General features: G+C 48.2%; 2 protein-coding genes across 6 annotated transcripts in view; one reads left to right on the plus strand and one right to left on the minus strand.

Moving 5' to 3' along the window:
* Window positions 1-21,998, minus strand: part of LOC134340337 (la-related protein 4-like) — a 40,914-nt gene extending 18,916 nt beyond the window's left edge. For 2 of the 5 annotated variants that reach the window (XM_063037455.1, XM_063037454.1), the window contains exons 1-6: window positions 20,365-20,502; window positions 19,528-19,675; window positions 18,767-18,898; window positions 18,132-18,219; window positions 16,309-16,445; window positions 15,239-15,342 (exon numbers count right to left, since the gene is read on the minus strand). In XM_063037455.1, the coding sequence (XP_062893525.1) occupies window positions 15,239-15,342; window positions 16,309-16,445; window positions 18,132-18,219; window positions 18,767-18,898; window positions 19,528-19,675; window positions 20,365-20,466 (711 nt within the window). In that variant the 5' untranslated portion in view covers window positions 20,467-20,502. Of the gene's footprint in view, window positions 1-15,238; window positions 15,343-16,308; window positions 16,446-18,131; window positions 18,220-18,766; window positions 18,899-19,527; window positions 19,676-20,102; window positions 20,218-20,364; window positions 20,504-20,975 lie in introns of those variants that run through there. The other 3 variants (XM_063037456.1, XM_063037459.1, XM_063037457.1) reach the window with 3 other exon arrangements.
* Window positions 20,561-22,183, plus strand: part of LOC134340335 (disco-interacting protein 2 homolog B-like) — a 57,731-nt gene continuing 56,108 nt past the window's right edge. The window contains exon 1 of the mRNA XM_063037450.1: window positions 20,561-20,961. The gene's annotated coding sequence lies outside the window, so the exon portion shown is untranslated. The remainder of the gene's footprint in view (window positions 20,962-22,183) is intronic.

The following is a 22,183-nucleotide window of genomic DNA, read 5'->3' on the forward strand; positions in this document are numbered from 1 at the left end:
GCAAATAAAAATACTGAGAACATGAGTCACAAAGAGCCTTTGAAAAGGAGTACAGAGGTTGTGAAGTTATCCACAGTGGTTCAGGAGCCTGTTCATTTCAGGATTATAATTATTCCTGAACCTGGTGCCTTGGGACCCAAGGCTTCAGGTAGTAGCGAGGGGCACTGTTTGGATGATGGATGCTGCTTTCTTGTCGCAGGGCTCCATGTAAACTTGTTCATATGTGGGGAGGGCTTTGCCTGCAATGGCCTGCACCTCATCCACTACTTTCTATAGATTTCCCTGTTCCTAGGCATTGATGTTTCCATACCAGGCTATGATGCAACCAGTCCTGTGTCCCTCTAAACTTTTCCTATCAATCACTTCCTCTGGCAGCTTATTCCATATACAGACCATCCACTGGGTGAAAAAGATGCCTCTCAGATTCCCTTTGAATCTCTCCCTTTCACCTTAAACCTGTGCCCTCTGGTTTCGGGTTCCCCTACCCTGATGGAAAAAGACTGTGACCGCCTACCTTAAAACCTCATGGTTTTATAAAACTCTCATCAGGTCACCCCTCAGCTTCTTTCACTCCAGGGAAAACTATCTGAGGCTGTCCAGTCTCTCCTAACAACATAAGCCTTCTGGTCCTGGTGAATCTTTCCTGTATCCCCTCCAGCTCAATCCCATTCTTCCCATCGCTGGGAGACCAAAACTGCACACAATACTCCAAATGCACCTTGACCACATCCCAACAATGTGTAGCGTCAGTGTGTTAACTGGCCACTGTAAAACACCCCGGTGTAGAGGTGAGGGCTGGAATATAGGGGAGAGGTAGCTGGTGGGAATGTGGGGAGAAGTAAACAAAATGAAGCCAAAATAGGATTAGTAAACCCAATAACATGAATGGCACCGATGCTTCACTGCCAGATGAACTCAATGCCTTCTATGCCCACTTTAAAAGGGAGAAAATAACTGCAGCTGTGAAGATCCCTGCTGCACCCGATTTCAATGTGATCTGTCTCAGAGGCTGATGTTAGAATGTCTTTAAAGAGAGTGAACCCTCGCAAGGCAGAAGGTCCCGATGGAGTACCTGGTAAGTCTCTGAAAACCTGTGCCAACCAACTAGCGGGAGTATTCAAGGACATTTTCAACCTCTCACTGCTACGGGTGCAAGTTCCCACTTGCTTCAAAAAGGCAACAATTATACCAGTGCCTAAGAAGAATAATGTAGGCTGCATTAATGACTATTGCCTGGTAGCACTCAAATCGACAGTGATGAAATGCTTTGACAGGTTGGTCATGACTAGACTGAACTCCTGCCTCAGCAAGGACCTGGACCCATTGCAATTTGCCTATCGTCACAATAGGTCAATGGCAGACGCAATCTCAATGGCTCTCCACACGGCTTTAGACCACCTAGACAACACAAACACCCATGTCAGGATGTTGTTCATTGACTATAGCTCAGCATTTAATACCATCATTCCAACAATCCTTATTGAGAAGTTACAGAACCTGGGCCTCTGTACCTCCCTCTGCAATTGGATCGTCGACTTCCGAATCAGAAGATCACATTCTGTACAGATTGGTGATAACACCTCCTCCTCGCTGACAATCAACACTGGCACACCTCAGGGTTGTGTGCCTAGCCCACTGCTCTACTCTCTATATATCCATGACTGTGTGGCTAGGCATAGCTCAAATACCATCTATAAATTTGCTGACGATACAACCATTGTTGGTAGAATCTCAGGTGGTGACGAGAGGGCGTACAGGAGTGAGATATGCCAACTAGTGGAGTGGTGTCACAGCAACAACCTGGCACTCAACATCAGTAAGACGAAAGAGCTGATTGTGGACTTCAGGAAGGGCAAGACGAAGGGACACATACCAATCCTCAGAGGGATCAGAAGCGGAGAGAGTGAGCAGTTTCAAGTTCCTGGGTGTCAAGATCTCTGAGGATCTAACCTGGTCCCAACATATTGATGTAGTTATAAAGAAGGCAAGACAGTGACTATACTTCATTAGGAGTTTGAAGAGATTTGGTACGTGAACAAAAACACTCAAAAACTTCTATAGTTGTACTGTGGAGGGCATTCTGACAGGCTGCATCACTGTCTGGTATGGAGGGTGGGCCACTGTACAGGACCAAAAGAAGCTGCAGAGGGTTGTAAGTCTGGTCAGCGTCCATTATTAAGGACCCCCCCAACACCCAGAGCATTCCCTCTTCTTATTGTTACCATTGGGGAGGAGATACAGAAGCCTGAAGGCACACACCCAGTAATTCAAGAACAGCTTCTTCCCCTCTGCCATCAGATTCCCAAATGGACATTGAACCCGTGAACACTACCTCACTTTTTAAAATATATATTATTTCTGTTTATGCATGATTTTAATCTATTCAATGCACATATATGTACCGCAATTGATTTACTTATCTTTTGTTTTAAAATTCTAGATTATGTATTGCATTGAAGTGCGGCTGGCAAGTGAACAAATTTCACGACACATGCCGGTGACAGTAAACCTGACTCTGATGCTGGGGAGGATAGCGCCCATGATGGAGCTGGCTGAGTTTACAACCCTCCGCAGCTTTTTCTGACCCTGTGCAGAGGCCTCCCCCCACCCCAACACCAGATGCTGATACAGCCAGTTGGAATGTTCTCCATGGAACACCTGTGGAAATTTGCTTGTCTTTAATGACATCCCAAAACCCCTCAAAGTCATAATGAAATACAGCTGCTGTTGTGCCTTCTTTATAATTGCACCAATATATTGGACCCAGGACAGATCTTCAGAGATGGTGACATGCAGGAACTTGAAACTGCTCACCCTTTCCACTGCTGATCCCTTGATAAGAACTGGTGTGTGTTCCCTTGCCTTCCCCTTCCTGAGGTCCACAATCAACTTCTTGGTCTAATTGACAATGAGCGCAAAGTTGATGTTGTGACACCACTCAACCAGCTGATCTATGTCACTCCTGTACGCCTTCTCATCACCATCTGAGAGTCTGCCAACAACAGTTATGTCATTAACAAATTCGCAGATAGCATTGTGTAATGAACAAGATTTGATTGGGGAGTTTAAGGTAAATGAACACTTGGGAGGCTGTGATCATAATATGATAGAATTCACTCTGCGGTTTAAAAGGGAGAAGCTAAAGTCAGATGTACGAGTATCACAGTGGAGTAAAGGGAATAACAGAGGAAAAAATACTGCAAAAATGTCTGTGTGGGGAGTGGCGCGCCACAGTCTCTCTCGTGCCGCGCCTTGTAAAGGCTTGAAAAAGACATCATCGCACATACGCATGTGCCAAAAAAAACAGCATTCTAAAGGGAGGATGAGACAACTATGGCTGACAAGTCAGTCAAGGACAGCATAAAAACAGAGGGCTGACAATATATTTATTTTACTTAATTAGCAATACAGCACGAAAAAGGCCCTTTCAGTTGCACCGCCCAGTAACCCTACAGTTAACCCTAGCCTAATAGTCAGAGTCAGAGAACACTACAGCACAGAAACAGGCCTTTCAGACCATCCAGTCTGTGCTGAACTATTACTCTGCCCAGTCCCATCGACATGCATGCAGACCACAACGCTTCACACCCCTCCCGTTTATGTACCTATCCAAATTTCTTTTAAATGTTGAAATCGACCCCATGGGGGGGGGGGGTGTGTGTGTATATATCCCAAGTCTCTGAGTGACATGTCCTGTAAATTGATGGTGCATGGGTGTTATCGGCTCGAACAAGCAGTTGTCAGCAGTCTGCAGACGAAAGTATGCACACAGTCCAACCTGTTATTCCACTGATCGAACACTGGAGGGCAGCACCAACAGAAGGGGCCAGTCCCAAACCAGCATGAAAGCCACATAACACTGCCTCCAGTGTCTCCTCTCCTGAACTGCTACAACAGGCAAATTTGATGCTGACTCCTTGCTACAATTGAGGACACACAGCTCCCTCGCTGTCTGTCTTGCCAATAAGCAAAGAATTGGACCGACATTATCAACATCCAACAGGGTCTTGTGATTGCAAGAGAGACATCCAAGACAATCACTCGCTGTTAGACTACACTGAATCCGATGCCTTCCTGTATCCAGCAGTAACATAGTCCACACAAACTCCAGCTCCTCCACCAACCAGCAGCTCACTGATGGAGCAGGCCTGCAGTTCTTGAAGTTCTTAATATCCAGCATTGTCCTGCGATCAAATTATGTACCTGTACTCCCAGGTCCCTTTGTTGTACCACACTCCTCAGTGCCCCACTGTTCTCTGAGTAAGACCTACCCTGGTTGGTCCTATCAAAGTGCAACACCTTGCTTGCACTTCTCTGCATTAACTTTCATCTACCAGTTTTTAGCTAATTTTTCCCACTGCAAGCCTTGCTGTGCACTACACCCCCAACCTTGGTGTCATCTGCAAATTTTCTGATCCAGTTTACATCATCCAGTTTGTTAATATAGATGACAAACAACAACAGATCCCTGCTGCACACCACCAGTCACAGAAGCAACAATCTACTACCACTCTCTAGCTTCTCCCATGGTCAATGTCTAATCAAATTTACTACCTCATCTTGAATGCCAAACAACTGAACCTTCTTGACCAGCCTCATATGCGGGAGCTTGTCAAATGCCTTACTAAAGTCCACATAGACAACATCCACCGCTTTCCCTTCATCAACTTTCCTGGTAGCTTCCTCAAAAACTCTAAGATTGATTAGACGTAACCTACCATGCAAAAAGTCATGCTGACTATCCCTAATCAATCCCCGTCTGTGCAAATACTCATACATCCAGTCTCTTAGAACACCCTTCCAATAACATTCCCACTACTGATGTCAGGCTCAGCGACCTATAATTTCCTGTCTTATTCTTTTAGCCCTTCTTACACAATGGGACAACATTAGCTATCCTCCAATCCTCTGGCACCTCATGCTTTAAGTATCTCTGCCAGGGCACCTGCAATTTAGAAACATAGAAAATAGGTGCAGGAGTAGGCCATTCGGCCCTTCGAGCCTGCACCGCCATTCAGTAAGCTCCGGAACCTGGGCCTTAGCACTCAGATCTGCAGCTGGATCTTCAGCTTCCTCACAGACAGGACCCAGGCTGTAAAAATAGGGGACAAGCTCTCCTCTACAATCACTCTGAGCACCGGTGCCCCACAAGACTGTGTACTCAGCCCCCTGCTGTACTCACTGTACACCCATGATTGTGTAGCTAAGTTCCCATAGAACTCAATATATAAATTTGCTGATGACACCACAATTGTAGGCCGTATCTCGGGTAATGATGAGTTTGAGTACAGAGAGGAAATTAAGAACCTGGTGGCATGGTGCGAAGACAATAACCTATCCCTCAATGTCAGCAAGACGAAGGAATTGGTTGTTGACTTCAGAAGGAGTAGTGGACCGCACGACCCAATTTACATCGGCGGTGCGCAAGTGGAACAAGTCAAAAGCTTTAAGTTCCTCGGGGTCAATATCACAGATGACCTGACTTGGTCCAACCAAGCAGAGTCCACTGCCAAGAAGGCCCACCAGCGTCTTTACTTCCTGAGAAAACTAAAGAAATTTGGCCTTTCCCCTAAAACTCTCACTAATTTTTATAGATGCACCGTAGAAAGCATTCTTCCAGGGTGCATCACAACCTGCTATGGAATTTGTCCTGTCCAAGACCGGAAGAAGCTGCAGAAGATCGTGAACATGGCGCAGCACATCACACAAACCAATCTTCCGTCCTTGGACTCACTTTACACCGCACGCTGTCGGAGCAGTGCTTCCAGGATAATCAAGGACACGACCCACCCAGCCAACACACTTTTCGTCCCTCTTCCCTCCGGGAGAAGGCTCAGGAGCTTGAAGACTAGTACAGCCAGTTTTGGGAACAGCTTCTTTCCAACTGTGATAAGACTGCTGAATGGATCCTGACCCAGATCTGGGCCGTACCCTCCAAACATCCAGACCTGCCTCTCGGTTTTTTTGCACTACCTTGCTTCCCATTTTTCTATTTATAATTTATAATTTAAATTTTTAATATTTACTAACTATTTTTAATATTTTTAATGCTTAATATTTGTAATCCAGGGAGTGGGAAGCACAGAATCAAATATTGCTGTGATGATTGCACGTTCTAGTACCAATTGTTTGTCAACAATAAAGTATAAAGTATTGTTTGGCGACAATAAAGTATAAAGTAAAGTATGATCATGGCTGATCATCCAACTCAGAACCCTGTACCTGCCTCTCTCCATACCCCCGATCCCCTTAGCCACAGGGGCCATATCTAACTCCCTCTTAAATATAGCCAATGCCTGTGGCAGAGAATTCCACAGATTCACCACTCTCTGTGTGAAGAAGTTTTTCCTCATCTCTATCCTAAAAGGCTTCCCCTCTATCCTCAAACTGTGACCCCTCCTTCTGGACTTCCCCAACATCAGGAACAATCTTCCTACATCTAGCCTGTCCAATCCCTTTAGAATTTTATACATTTCAATAAGATCCCCCTCAATCTTCTAAATTCCAGAGTATAAGCCTAGCCGATCCAGTCTTTCATCATATGAAAGTCCTGCCATCCCAGGAATCAATCTAGTGAAGCTTCTTTGTATTCCCTCTATGGCAAGAATGTCTTTCCTCAGATTAGGGGACCAAAACTGCACACAATACTCCAGGTGTAGTCTCACCAAGGCCTTGTACAACTGCAGTAGTACCTCCCTGCTCCTGTACTCGAATCCTCTTGCTATGAATGCCAGCATACCATTCGCCTTTTTCACCACCTGCTGTACCTGCATGCCCATTTTCAATGACTGGTGTATAATGACACCCAGGTCTCGTTGCACCTCGCCTTTTCCTAATCAACCACCATTCAGATAATCTGTTTTCCTGTTCTTGCCACCAAAGTGGATAACCTCACATTTAACCACATTAAATTGCATCTGCCATGAATTTGCCCACTCACCTAACCTATCCAAGTTACCCTGCATCCTCTTAGCATCCTCCTCACAACTAACACTGCTGCCCAGCTTCGTGTCATCCGCAAACTTGGAGATGCTGCATTTAATTCCCTCGTCTAAGTCATTTATATGTAAATATTGTCATATATATTGATGGTCTGCATCCCAGGGTACTTAAGGAGGTGGCTTTAGAAATCGTGGACGCATTGGTAATCATTCTCCAATGTCCTATAGATTCAGGATCAGTTCCTGTAGATTGGAGGGTGGCTAATGTTGTCCCTCTCTTCAAGAAGGGAGGAAGAGAGAAAACATGGAATTATACACTGGTTAGCCTGACGTCGGTGGTGGGAAAGATGCTGGAGTCAATTATAAAAGATGAAATTACAACACATCTGGATAGCAGTAACAGGATCGATCCGAGTCAGCATGGATTTACGAAGGGGAAATTGTGCTTGACTAATCTTCTGGAATTTTTTGAGGATGTAACTATGAAAATGGACAAGGGAGGGCCAGTGGATGTGGTGTACCTGGACTTTCAGAAAGCCTTTGATAAAGTCCCACATAGGAGATTAGTGGGCAAAATTAGGGCACATGGTATTGGGGGCAGAGTACTGACATGGATTAAAAATTGGCTGGCTGACAGAAAACAAAGAGTAGCAATTAACGGGCCCCTTTCGGAATAGCAGGCGGTGACCAGTGGGGTACCGCAGGGTTCAGTGCTGGGATCGCAGCTGTTTACAATATATGTTAATGATTTAGATGAGGGAATTAAAAGTAACATTAGCAAATTTGCTGATGACACAAAGCTGGGTGGCAGTGTGAAATGTGAGGAGGATGTTATGAGAATGCAGGGTGACTTGGACAGGCTGGGTGAGTGGGCAGATGCAGTTTAATGTGGATAAATGTGAGGTTATCCACTTTGGTGGTAAGAACAGGAAGGCAGATTATTATCTAAATGGAGTCAAGTTAGGAAAAGGGGAAATACAACGAGATCTAGGTGTTCTTGTACATCAGTCACTGAAAACAAGCATGCAAGTACAGCAGGCAGTGAAGAAAGCTAATGGCATGCTGGCCTTCATAACAAGGGGAATTGAGTACAAGAGCAAAGAGGTCCTTCTGCAGCTGTACAGGGCCCTGGTGAGACCACACCTGGAGTACTGTGTGCAGTTTTGGTCTCCAAATTTGAGGAAGGACATTCTTGCTACTGAGGGAGTGCAGTGTAGGTTCACAAGGTTAATTCCTGGGATGGCAGGACTGTCATGTCGAAAGATTGGAGTGACTGGGCTTGTATACTCTGGAATTTAGAAGGCTGAGAGGGGATCTTATTGAAACATATAAGATTATTAAGGGATTGGACACGCTGGAGGCAGGAAGCATGCTCCCGCTGATGGGTGAGTCCAGAACCAGAGGCCACAGTTTAAGAATAAGGGGTAGACCATTTAGAACAGAGTTGAGGAAAAACTTTTTCACCCAGAGAGTGGTGGATATGTGGAATGCTCTGCCCCAGAAGGCTGTGGAGGCCAAGTCTCTGGATGCTTTCAAGAAAGAGATGGATAGAGCTCTTAAAGATAGCGGAATCAAAGGTTATGGGGATAAGGCAGGATAAGAGTACTGATTGTGGATGATCAGCCATGATCACAGTGAATGGCGGTGCTGGCTCGAAGGGCCGAATGGCCTACTCCTGCACCTATTGTCTATTATCTATAAACAACTGGAGTCCCAGCACTGAGCCTTGCGGTACCCCATTAGTCACTGCCCGCCATTCTGAAAAGGTCCCGTTTATTCCCACTCTTTGCTTCCTGTCTGCCAAGCAATTCTCTATCCACATCAATACCTTACCCCCAATACCGTGTGTTTTAAGTTTGCACACTAATCTCCTGTGTGGGACCTTGTCAAAAGCCTTTTGAAAATCCAAATATACCACATCCACTGGTTCTCCCCTATCCACTCTACTAGTTACATCCTCAAAAAATTTTATGAGATTCGTCAGACATGATTTTCCTTTCACAAATCCATGCTGACTTTGTCCGATGATTTCACCGCTTTCCAAATGTGCTGTTATCACATCTTTGATAACTGACTCTAGCATTTTCCCCACCACAGGACCAGAGGGAACACCTTGACAAGCCCTAGGGACTTGTCTCACGACAGCAAACACATCTTCCTCTGTAATCTGTATGGGGTCCATGACTTCCTGAGTTCCTTCTTAAGTGTTCTTTTGCATTTTTTATTATCTATAAGCACCTTATTTTTTCCTACCTGCCTATACAGTACTGGTTATGCACCTCCTTTTTCTTAAACAGGGCCTCAGTATCTCGCAAAAACCAAGGTTCCCTAACTTGTTATCCTTGCTTTTTATTCTGACAAGCACATACAAGCTTTGCACTCTCAAAATTTCACTTTTGGAGGCCTCCCACTTCCCAAGTACACCTTTACCTGAAAACCACTTGTCACATCCTTTCTGACACCATCAAAATTGACCTTTCTCCAATCTAGAATTTCAACCTGAAGATTAGATCTATCCTTTTGAAACTATTAGCATTATGGTTACTAAATGCAAGGTATTCCCCTACACAAATTTTTGTGACCTGCCCTGTCTCACTCCGTAACAGGAGACCTAGTATCACACTCTCTAGTTGGGACTTCCCTGTACACATTTGACAAACCCTATCCCATCCAGTCATTTTTACAGTATGACAGTCCCAGTCAATATGTGGAAAGTTAAAATCACTTACTATCACAACCTTATGTTTTTTCCAACAGTCTGCGATCCCTCTACAAATTTGTTCCTCTAAATCCCCCAGACCGTTGGGTGGTCTGTTATATAATCCCACTAACATTGTCATACCTTTCCTATTCCTCAGTTCTACCCATAAATCATTAGTTGAGCTCTCCGGTCTGTCTTGATTGAGCACTGCTGTGACATTTTCCCTGACTAGTAATGCCATCCCTCCCTCCCCCTTTAATCCCTCCTGCTCTGTCACGTCTAAAACAACGGAACCACAGAACGCTGAGTTGCCAGTCCTGTCCCGTCTGCAACCAAATCTAACTAATGGCTGCAATGTCATAATTCCATGTGCTGATCCATGTCCTGAGCTCATCCACCTTTCCTGCAACACTCCTTGCATTGAAATATTCGCAGCTCAGAACATTAGTCCCACCACGCCCAACCTCTTCATTCCTGACCTTGTACGTACTGTAGGCCTAATAACATCTTTCTCCACAACCTCTCCACCATCTGTTCTGCTCTGGTTCCCGTACCCCTATGACTCTGGATTAAACCCCCTGTGCAGCACTACCAAACGTTCCTGCTAGGATATTAGTCCCCCTCCAGTTCAGGTGCAAACTGTCCCTTCTGTATAGGTCCCACCTTCCCTGGGAAAGAGCCCAATGATCTAAAAACCTGAAGCCCTCCCTCCTATACCATCTCCTCAGCCACGTGTTAAACTGTATAATCTTCCTATTTCTAGCCTCACTAGCATGTGGCCAGGGTAGAAATCCCAAGATCACAACCCTGGAAATCCTGCCCTTTAATTTAGCACCAAATTCCCTGAACTCAATTTGCAGGATCTTGCCACCCTTCCTACCCACTGACGTGGACCACGACTTCTGGCTGCTCACCTCCCTACTTAATAACACTGAGGACTCAATCAGAGATGTCCCCAAGCCTGGCATCCGGGAAGCAACAAACCATCCAGGAATCTCGTTTTCATCCAAAGAACCTCCTTTCTGTTTTAATGATTCCCCTATCACTATAGCTCCTCTTCTCCCCCCTTCCCTTCTGATCCAGCGAGCCTGACTCAGTGCCACAGGCCTGACCGCTGTGACTTTCCTCTGCTAAGTCAGCCCTCCAATAGTATCCATAGTGATATACCTGTTGTTGAGGGAGGTGGCCACAGCGTTACTCTGCTCTGGCTGTTTAACCCCTTTCCCCCTCCAGACCATCACCCAGCTTCCTGTGTCCTGCACCTTGGCTGTAACTACCTCTCTATATGTCCTGTCTATCAACCCCTCAGACCCCTGAATGATCTGGAATTCACCCAATTACAGCTCTAAACTACACATTCCACGGGGAGGGCGTACAGCCTCCTTACAGATGATGACGGAATTGAACTCCAACACCCTGAGCTGTAATTGCATTGTGCTAACCGCTATTCAGGTTGGCTGGTGGCACAGTGAGATCAGCGCCGGGCTCGAGAACGGAGGTTCCCGAGTTCGATCCAGTGACAGACCGCCCCTGTACACAATCTCCATCCGCACCGGGTTGATGTTGAGTTTGCAACTGGGCCTCGTAAAATAATACTGCGAAATATCTGTGCGAGGAGTGGCCCACACAGCCTTTCGAACTGCACCTTGTAAGGCATGAACCTGACGCTGGCCTCTCAGGTCTGAGTTGACGCCATCATCATCATCAACCACTATGCCACTGTGGCGAAAATTATAAAGAAAGAATTAGTTGGAAGGTTGAGGATTGGTAAGCTTTCTAAAAAAAAAACAGAAGGTAACTAAAAAAGCCATAAGAAAGATGAAGTTCTAAGGTTACCTAGATATATATATCTATACACAAAAATAAAAGGAAACCAAAACTTTTTCAGATATATAAAGGGTAAAACGGAGGTTAAAGTGGATATTGAACTCCTGGAGAAATGTAATGAGAGACAAAGAAATGGCAGCTAGTATTTTCTGTCATCTTTCACGGTTGTCATCAGCAGTATGCCAGAAATTAGTGTCTCAGGAGAAGGTGCTTGGTAAGCTGAAAGATCTGAAGATACACAAGTCACCTAGACCAGATGGACTACACCCCAGAGTTGTGAATGAGGTAACTGAAGACATCATAGAGGCATTAGTAATGATCTTTCAAAAATTATTACATTGTGGAATGGTTCCGGAGGACTGGAAAATTGCAAATGTCACTCCACCTGTAAGAAGGGAGAGGTGCAAAACACAGGAAATTATAAGCCAGTTAGCCTGACTTCAGTGATTGGCAAGATGTTGGAGTCGATTATTAAGGGTGAAATTTCAGGGTACTTGGAAGCACATGATAAAATAGGCAGAAGTCAACATACTTTCCCCAACTTGGAGATTTTACCTGACAAATGTGTTGGAATTCTTTGAGGAAATAACTAGCAGAATAGACAAAGTAAAATTGGTTCATGTTGTGTATTTGGATCTTCAGTAGCCTTTGACAAGGTGCCACACATGAGGCTGCCTAACAAGATAACAGTCCATAATATTACAAAAAAGATACTAGCATGGATAGATTGGCTGACTACCAGAGGCAAAGAGTGGGAATAAAGGGAGCTTTTTCTGTTTGGAACACCACTAGTCACCAGTAGCCACAGGGGTCTGTGTTGGGACAGATTCTTTTCACATTATAGGTTAATGATTTGGACGATGGAGTTGACGGCTTTGTGGGCAAGGTAGCAAACAACACAGGTAGGTGGAGGGGCAGGAAATTTGCAGAAGGACTTCGAGAAATTAGGAGAATGGGCCAAGAAGTGGCAGATGGAACTGAGCTTAGGGAAGTGTATGGTCATGCATAGAACACTACAGCACAATACAGGCCCTTTGGCTTACAATGTTGTGCCAACTATTTAAGTTTGCTGCCAACACCACTGCTGTTGGCCAAATCAAAAGCGGCGACAAATCAGTATACAGGAAGATGATCGAAAATCTGGTTGAATAGTGCCACAAAACCAACTTATCACTCAACATTAGCAAAAACAAAAAGCCGATTATTAACTGCAGGAGTAAGTCCATGAGTCAGTCCTCATTAAGGAAGCAGTATTGCAGAGGGTCAGCAAATTTTAAGTTCCTTGGTATTATCATATTGGAGGATCTGTCCTGGGAACAGCATGCAAGTGTCATTACAAAGAAAGCACAGCAGCATCTCTGCTTTCTTAGAAATTTGCGCGGATTCTGCATATCATCTGAAACTTCCAGATTCACAGTAGCCAATATCCTGACTGGTTACATCATGGCCTGATATGAAATGGCCGAAAGAAAAACCTACCAAAAGTGGTGGGTACAGCCCAGTCCACCACAGGAAAAACCCTCCCTACCACTGAGCACATCAACAAGGAGTGCTGTCAAAAGAAAACAACATCCATCAGCAACAGCCATGCTCTCTTTTCACTACTACCATTGGCAGGGGGTAAAGAAGCCACAGCACCAGGTTCAGGAATAGTTATTATTCTTCAACTATCAGGCTCCTGACCCTGAGAGGATAACTTCACTCACCTCAACAGTGATCCAATCTATGGACTCACTTTCAAGGACTCTACAACTGTGTGTTTGTGATTTTTTTAAAATAAATATCTTGGATGTAGGAGGGTGGGTTAGTAAGTTTGCAGCTGACACAAAGGTTCAGTGTAGAAGATTCCAACAAAATACTGACAGGATGCAGAGCTGGACTGAGAAAGGGCAGATGGAATTCAACCCGGGAAAGTGTGAAGTGATTCATGTGATTCACTTTGGGAAGGTCAAATTTGAAGGCAGAATATACAGGGTTAATAGCAGGATTCTTAACAGTGTGGAAGAACAGAGTCTCTCTTCCCATAATGGGAGGCAACATACCACTCGGGTGTTTCACATCCATAGAATCACCTGTCTGCTCCTCTCACCACTGCACTCCGCTTCATCACAAAACCCTTTTGAGTCCAAAGTGCCAGACTCAGTACCAGAGACCTGGTTGCTCCTGCCTTCCTCAGTAGGCCACAACACCCCCCCCCCCCAAAAAAATTACCTAAACATGTATGTCTTATTGAAGGGGACAGCCACAAGGACACTGTCTATCCCTTTTTCCTCTCCTGACAATCACCCAGCTGCCTGCCTCCTGCAAATTATCTCTGTAGCTCTTTATCAGTTACCTCATTCTTCCATATGGGCTGAAGGTGATCCAGCTGCATCTCCAATTCCCTAATATGGTTTCTAAGTAGCTGCAGATGGACACACTTCATGTAGACTCAATTATTAGGCAGACTGGAAATCTCCCAGATCTCCAACATCAGACATGAAGAACACACCACTAACTCTGGACCCATGCTTACTGCTCCAAATAGGCACTAATAGACAAACAAAGGAACTTGCCAGAAATCTACCTTTGCTTTCACCTCTTCTTGCTGAAGCCTCTTGAGCCAAAGCCCGAAGTTCTCCACTCTAACAGTGCCCAATTCCACAATGCTTAAACCCAACTTTGCTAAGTGCCCAGTAAAACCACAACGTCTCGCCTGCTGAAAATTTCCAAAGGGGCCTATTTCCTTTTTAGAATTCATGCTGAGTCATGTCTTGGCCTGAAGTCATCACCTTGACACAGTGGTGTCAAGAAAACAACCTCTCCTTCAATGTTGCAAAAACAAAGGAGCTGGTGTTGATTACAGGAGGAATGGAGACAGGCTAACCCCTTTTGACAGCAATGGATCTGGGGTTGAGAGAGTAAACATAAGGTCCTCGGCAGCCACATCTCCGAAGACCTCACGTGGTCTGTACACACCAGTTGTGTGGTGAAAAAGGCACAACAGCGCCTCTTTCACCTCAGATGGTTGAGGAAGTTTGGTATGGGGTTCCCAAATCCCCAGAACTTTCTACAGGGGCACAATTACGAGCATCCTGACTGGTATGGGGACTGTAGCTCGCTTAATTACAGGACTCTGCGGAGAGTGGTGTGGACAGCCTAATGCATCTGTAGTTGTGAACTTCCCATGATTCAGGACATTTACAAAGACAGGTGTGTAAAAAGGGCCTGAAGGATCATTGGGGACCCGAGTCACCCCAACCACAAACTATTCCAGCTGCTACCATCCGGGAAGTGGTACCACAGCATAAAAGGCAGGACCAACAGGCTTCCGGACAGCTTCTTCCACCAGGTCATCAGACTGATTAATTCGTGCTGACACAATTGTATTTCCATACCAAAATGACTGTCCTGTTGTATGTACTATTTATTATAAATTACTATGATTGCACATTCAGACAGAGACATAATGTTAATATTTTTACTCATGTATGTGAAGTAAAGTCAATTCCATTCAAAAGTGAACTATTTGTTCATTTCCCTAGATGCTGCCTGACCTGCTGAGTTCCAGCACCTGTAGATTTTCCTGTGCTTATGACATTTACTTAAATGAAACAGACTGCTTGAAAAGTACTCAAAATAGTAAAATTGTTAACACTGACGATCATTTTATGACCTACCTGATAAAATAGGTAATGATGATAAACTTTACATACTTTTCCATTTTGAGATAGCAGCTTTGTGCTAAAACCACACACAACACACCTCTCCCCCACCTTCTCTCACTCACCTCCACAGGAGTAGATTCAGGGACCTCCCTCAGGATGATAATGCACCGCTTATGATTTGGACGAGCTCTCTCGCCCTTCTCATCCACTTGCACCAACGGAGAGGCTGTAGAGGGAGAAAGTGTGGGAACAGGTGAAGAAGGGAGCAAGTGGCAACGCTGGTGCTGGGAGACGGAGAGCCACTGGGACAGAGATTACATGGCCAGTGTAAAGTGATCTTCGCTGTCTCTGTCCCCAGCAGTGTCTGGAGAGAACCTCACTGTGTGTCTGACCCTGTGAGTGTGTGATGGGACTGTGTGGAGGGAGATTCACTCTGTGTCTGACCCTGGGAGTGTGTGATGGGATGGTGTGGAGGGAGATTCACTCTGTGTCTGACCCTGGGAGTGTGTGATGGGACGGTGTGGAGGGAGATTCACTCTGTGTCTGACCCCGGGAGTGTGTGATGGGACGGTGTGGAGGGAGATTCACTCTGTGTCTGATCCTGGGAGTGTGTGATGGGATGGTGTGGAGGGAGATTCACTCTGTGTCTCCCCCTGGGAGTGTGTGATGCGATGGTGTGGAAGGAGATTCACTCAGTGTCTGACCCTGTGAGTGTGTGATGGGACAGTGTGGAGGGAGATTCACTCTGTGTCTGACCCTGGGAGTGTGTGATGGGACAGTGTGGAGGGAGATTCACTCTGTGTCTGACCCTGGAGTGTGTGATGGGATGGTGTGGAGGGAGATTCACTCTGTGTCTGACCCTGGGAGTGTGTGATGGGTCAGTGTGGAGGGAGATTCACTCTGTGTCTGACCCTGGGAGTGTGTGATGGGATGGTGTGGAGGGAGATTCACTCGGTGTGTGACCCTGGGAGTGTGTGATGGGACAGTGTGGAGGGAGATTCATTCTGTGTCTGACCCTGGGAGTGTGTGATGGGACGGTGTGGAGGGAGATTCATTCTGTGTCTGACCCCGGGAATGTGTGATGGGACAGTGTGGAGGGAGATTCACTCTGTGTCTGACCCTGGCTGTGTGTGATGGGACAGTGTGGAGGGAGCCAGATAGAATACCATGCACTAAAGAATAACATTCTTACACCGCAGAACATCAAGGATAAGCTCCAGGTCGGTGGTCAGTTTCTTGACGCCATCGATATTGGCGATGGTCCAGATAGGCAGAAAGTGGTCGCTGTCCATCTGCGAGACCAGGTACAGATCCTTGGAGAGGTTCTCCCTGCAGGAGGCACATGTCAGGAGCTGAGTCGTGCAGGCAGAGAACTTTGTTGGGCACTATGCCAGGACCTTAGCCCACCTGCCCCATGGAACTGTTCCGAACCTCTTATTTCCCTGCTCCAGAACAAGATTCTGTCCCGTGGAATCCTTTAGCGCCCCAGATCCCACCTGCCTGTCCCACAACTCCTCCATATATCCAGACTCCACTTCCCAGCTCCAGTTAACCCAGAACCCTCTAGGTCTCCAGCCCACAACTCCCTGTCCCAGAACTACAGACCCATTAAGAGAAGTACTGACTCTGTAGATGCTGGAAATCTAGAGAAACACACGCAAATCGCTGGAAAACTCAGGTCAGGTAGAATCAGAATCTGGGGGAGTGTAAAAACCTTTTGGGTTGAGACCCTTCATAAGGTCTGGAAAGGAATACAAACTCAAATAAGGTGGGGGGGGCGGGAGTACAAGCTGGCAGGTTATGACTGAAACCAAGTGAGGGGGAAATGGGTCTTCTCCTGCTTCCCATAATTTTCCCCCTCCCTCTTCTTTTTCCAGCTCTCCATCCTGGTTTCCTCTCATGTTTTCTTCTTCTCACCGCCCTTCCCTTTCTCCCATGGTCCAGTCCTCTCCTATCAATTTCCTTCTTCAGCCCTTTACCTCTTCCACCTAGCCCCTCCCAGCTTTTTACTTCAACCCCCTCCCCTGGTCTCATCCATCACCTGTCAGCTCGCATTCCATCCCCTAATATCTTATTCTGACTTCTGCCACTTTCTTCTCCATCCGTGTGTGTGTAAACCACCTCCGTACCCCTAGACCCCTCCAGATATCCAGACCCCACCTCCCTGCCCAATGGATCTAACCTGGACCCGTTGACATTTAATACATCCTATCCAGCCCCTTCCTTCTGTCCCATCCTTGCCCCAGACACACACTCACACAAGTGCAGCATCCTAGGTGCCCCACCACATCCTAGGTGGAGCAAGGGGTCGTGTTTGCTCTCAGATCTCATAATCTCCATGGTCACTAGGGACAGGACAAACACCTCATCCTGAGCTTGGGGGGTGGGGAGGGAGAGAAGGGAGAAGGAGGAGGTAGGAAGGTGGGGGATGGAGAATAGGGAAAGGGGAGGGTGAGGGAAGAAGGAGGAGGAATTTGACAGAAGTAGGAAAGGAACGGGGAAGAGCGGAGTGGATGGGGAGGGCAGGGACCCCAGACTCAGTAGTTCGGTATTCCTGAACCCCTCCTCATGCATTTGATCATCACGGAACAGTGACCCCACCCAGAGCCACAGACCTCGGCATCTCCCATATCAATACAAAGAATGCCCCGCACCCCACAGACATATCCACAGATCCCCAGACTCAGCCCCCATACACCCAGATTCCCCAGAGCTCCCACATACACTCCTAGAGACTACCCCTCACGCACACATGGACCACATACTCAAGATACACTTGCAACCCCTTTACACGTAGACCTACCCCTACCCACCACCCACCATCTCCCTGTAGTCCACACACAGACAGTAACAATGAATTCCCTGTTTGTCCCCACAAACACAGACCCCCCCAGAGAGCATCTCCCACCTCACACACATACGCCAACTATCCCCAAGAACATACAGACACCATTCCACATGCACCCAGGCACAGACCACCCATCCTCCCCGCCCACACCATGAGAGATGCCTAACCGGGAAAAACAGAATTCAAGTTGCTTCCTTAAGGACGTCCGCAGATCCTCAGTGCTGCGAGCATCCTCGCTCAGCTGATCTTGGCATCCTGAATGGGGAAAAAACACTGTTACCCCACTGCAATTCTGGAATTGGGACTGTCCTCCACCACCAGCAGCCTCCCCACAAAGGACATCCACTGCGGAAAGCAAAGCCACCTCTGACAAGTGCAGGTGAACCGCTCTTCACCCTTCCACAGCACAGGGCTGAGGTGAGTGTGGACAGTGGGATCAGTTTGGGGACTGACATGGGGCTAGGGGGAGAGAGTGGGGCAGTGGGATTAGTTTGGGGACTGACGTGGGGCAATGGGATCAGTTTGGGGACTGACATGGGGCTGGGGGAGAGAGTGGGACAGTGGAATTAGTCTGGGGACTGACGCGGGGCTGTGGGATTAGTCTGGGGACTGACGTGGGGCTGAGGTGAGTATGGATAGTGGGATTAGTTTGGGGACTGACCCGGGGCTGTGGGGAAGACAGTGGGGCAATGGGATTAGCTTGGGGACTGACACAGGGCAGAGGGATGAGAATGGGGCAGTGGGGTGAGGCCACCTCCACTCTCGCCTTCAGGAGTACACCCACCTCCGCTCACCTACCTACCTGCAACCTCGGGGGCTCTGTCAGCTTCAGGGGGAAGGCTGTCCATTCTGTCAAGGGCTCCCATCTGCTCAGCAGGGATCTCAGATATTGACCCCGGCGTTGCTCCCTGTGACATAACCTTGCGTCCAAAGCCTATTTATCCAAGAGGGGAGCCATGAGCCGCTGGGGTCAGGGGGTAGGGGTGTGGTGTTGACCCCCTGGCCTATCCCCCACCCAACCTACAATCACATGAACCACTCTGAGGTACTGGTAACCCAGTTTGAGCTGGGGGAGATTCCCCGCACCCCTCCCTCGGCATACACCCACCCTGCTCCAGCTCCCAGATTCTGGCCCTCCAAACCCCATTCAACCACCGGGAGCAAGGGGGAGGCAGGGTGCTTGCTCTCAGATCTCATAATCTCCATGGTCATCGGGTTCAGGCCAAACACCTCATCCTGAGCTTGGGGGTGATGAGAGGGGCGGGAGGGGGGGAGGTGAGAGGGTGAGGGACAGGTGGAGGAACAGGAAGGGTAAGAGGAGGGGAACAGGGAGGGGGAGGAGGGAGGGATGAGGAAAGGTAGGAGTGGGGGGCAGCTACAAGAGACCCCAGACTCAGTGACCCTGGTGTTCCTAAAGCCCTCCTCATGCATGTGATCATCACCGAGCTATGCCAGGATTATAACCACCACCCCCCCACCCACCCTACGGACAAAATCCCATCGCCACACAACCTCCAAGTTCAGGAACCCCCACCTCGCAGTGAATCCACAGCCCCACCTTACCTTCAGTGTGGGGCGCAGAGATGCAAGACGAGCTCCCTCTCCAGGAGCCCAGGGGATCGTGCGTAGATGGGCTGACAGTGTCCAGCTGGGGCTGGACTTTCTGCCATACCTTGGCGTTGAGGTTGAGGACTGTGCTGTGGGACGTCACCTGGAAAGGGCGGAAGGACGATTCAAGGATGAGAATGGGAGGGCAGGGAAAGGGACAGTGATGGTGAAAGACAGGGGCGGCAAAAGGAGAGGGGGATGGGTGAGGGCAGGTGGGAGAAATGGGAGACAGTCAGTACCGTGACGGGACAGGCCGCACACACGCTCTCCGGACACACAGCCGGAACTCACTACCTATAACACAGAGAGATAGCGGGCGAGGTGCAGTTGGGGTGAAGGGTGACGAGGGCAGAGCAGGGACGCTTAGAGAAGGTAACGGGTGAAGAGTAGGTAGAATATGGACCCTTTACCGCCGCCAGCCCTTCTTCCTCACTACATTGCTAGTCCAAGCCAGTTCTCCTCCCCGCCACCCCCCCCAACCCCTAGAACTCCGCAGAGGTCAGACCGATGCCTTTGAGGCCCAGTCCTACATTCTATCGTTCCCGTTCCTCTGTGTCGCACACCCGCCCGCCACCTTGACAGTTCCGTCAGCGGGGTGGGAGGGGGAGGAGGAGGAGGAGAGCTCAGTGTAAAACGTGCTCTGTGATAAAGCACATGGCTTCTCTGAATCAACTCCTCCCTCCGAGTTCTCTCGCTGGGCCCGCTGACCATCGAACGGGTTTGCCGTGTATCCACCCCGCTCCAACACCCCACCACACCTCGACAAGCAGCAACATCCCCCCCCCGCCCTACCCCGCTCGGATTCCAACACAGATAACCCGGGTCGGCTGGGACAGAGGAGACGTTCTCCCCCTCCTGAGTCACTGGCTGCTCAACAATTGCTCCCTCCCCCATCCCTCGCTCACACCGGCGCGCTCACCCGCGCACAGATCATCATATCCGGTTCCTGTCAGCGGCCGGGGGGAGTGGGTGGGGGGGCGGTTACCAGAGAGATTTAACCGCCCACCCCACTAGGAGAAAATCTGCCCAGCGCTCTGCTCTCAGCTCCTCACTTCTTGCCTCTTGCCCCTGCTGAACTAATCTCTGGTGTTGACACAGCTCCAGCTCCGATCCTGCATTTCAAAATCCTCCCGGCCCCCGTGCACGGTAACGGCCCAGTTAATCTTCCACAAACAAGAGAAAATCTGCAGATGCTGGAAATCGAAGCAACACACACACACACACAACATGCTGGAGGAACTCAGCAGGTCAGGCAGCATCTATAGAAAAAAGTACGGTCGACATTTCGGGCTGAGACCCTCAGCAGGACTGTTAATCTTCCACCCGTCGAGGGTCTGACTGCCCACACGAGTCCCAGTCACCCCTCCACACTTTCAAACCGGGAAAAAGGTATCATTCCTCACCGCCATTCCGGGAACCTTTCTATCCGACCGATCCATACACGGCTTCATTATATCCGAGGGAAGGCTGTTGCTTTCTGTGTCAAACACCTCTCACCCAATTTAGACTCAGTCACACAGCACAAACGAGCCCTACAGCCCATCCCATCTTTGCTAACTTTCAACTTTGTTGCCCTCTGTACCTCTCCTACCCACGTATTTGTCCTGATGGCTTTAAAATGTTGCTAATGGCAGTTCAAAAGAGGTTTACGAGAAAAAATTCCAGGATTGAAGGGGTTAACATATGAGGAGCGCTTGCTGGCTCTGGGCCTGTACTCACTGGAGTTTAGAAGAATGCGGAGGAAACCTATTGAATATTGAAAAGCCTAGATAGGGAGGACGTGGAGAGGATGTTTCCTATAGTGGGGGAGTCTGAGACCGGAGGGGACGTCCATTTAGAACAGAGATGAGGAGGAATTTCTTTAGCCAGAGTGTGGTGAATCTGTGGAATTCATTGTCACAGGCAGATGCGTTTGCAAGGTCATTGAGTATATTTAAAGCAGAGGTCGATAAGTTCTTGATTAGTCAGGGTGTCAAAGGTTATGGGGAGAAGGCAGGAACTGGGATTGAGAGGAATAATAATAAATCAGTTATGATGGAATGGCGGAACAGATTCGATAGGCCAAATGGCCTGATTCTGCTCCTGTCTTTTGGGTGGGGGAGAGGATATGGGGTTCAAGAGTGTAGAACATAAGGCAGTGCCCTCACTCTTCAGTTCCTTCTCATCAGAGAGGCTATGGAGGGAGGTTGACAGGGACTAGCGAATGAGGGAAGAGGTTGTGAGTGGGAGACTGACCGCCGGCTCCTGAACCGCCGTCATTGTTCCGCCTGACAACCAGCTGGGAAAGCTCCGCACGGTCTGGGAGGATCGGATGCCCGGTGGGGGCTTCTGACAGGTCTTGGAGGACCAGGCAAAGCGCCATAGGTCCTCCCGGTCACAGGGCTTCTCCGGTCCATCCTCCCGTCCATGTGGGGAAGCTCCCTCCCTCTACCTCCTCTCTCCCCCTCCCCCCTCCTCCCTCTTCCCCTCTCTCCCCCTCCCCCTCCTCCCTCTCTCCCTCCTCCCCTTTCCCCACCTCCCTCTCCCCTCCCCCCACCTCCCTCTCTCCCCCATCCCCTCCCTCTCTCCCCCTCTCCCCATCTCCCTCTCCCCACCTCCCCCCACCTCCCTC

Source organism: Mobula hypostoma, chromosome X1 (genome assembly GCF_963921235.1).
Source record: "Mobula hypostoma chromosome X1, sMobHyp1.1, whole genome shotgun sequence".
Lineage (NCBI taxonomy): Eukaryota > Metazoa > Chordata > Chondrichthyes > Myliobatiformes > Myliobatidae > Mobula > Mobula hypostoma.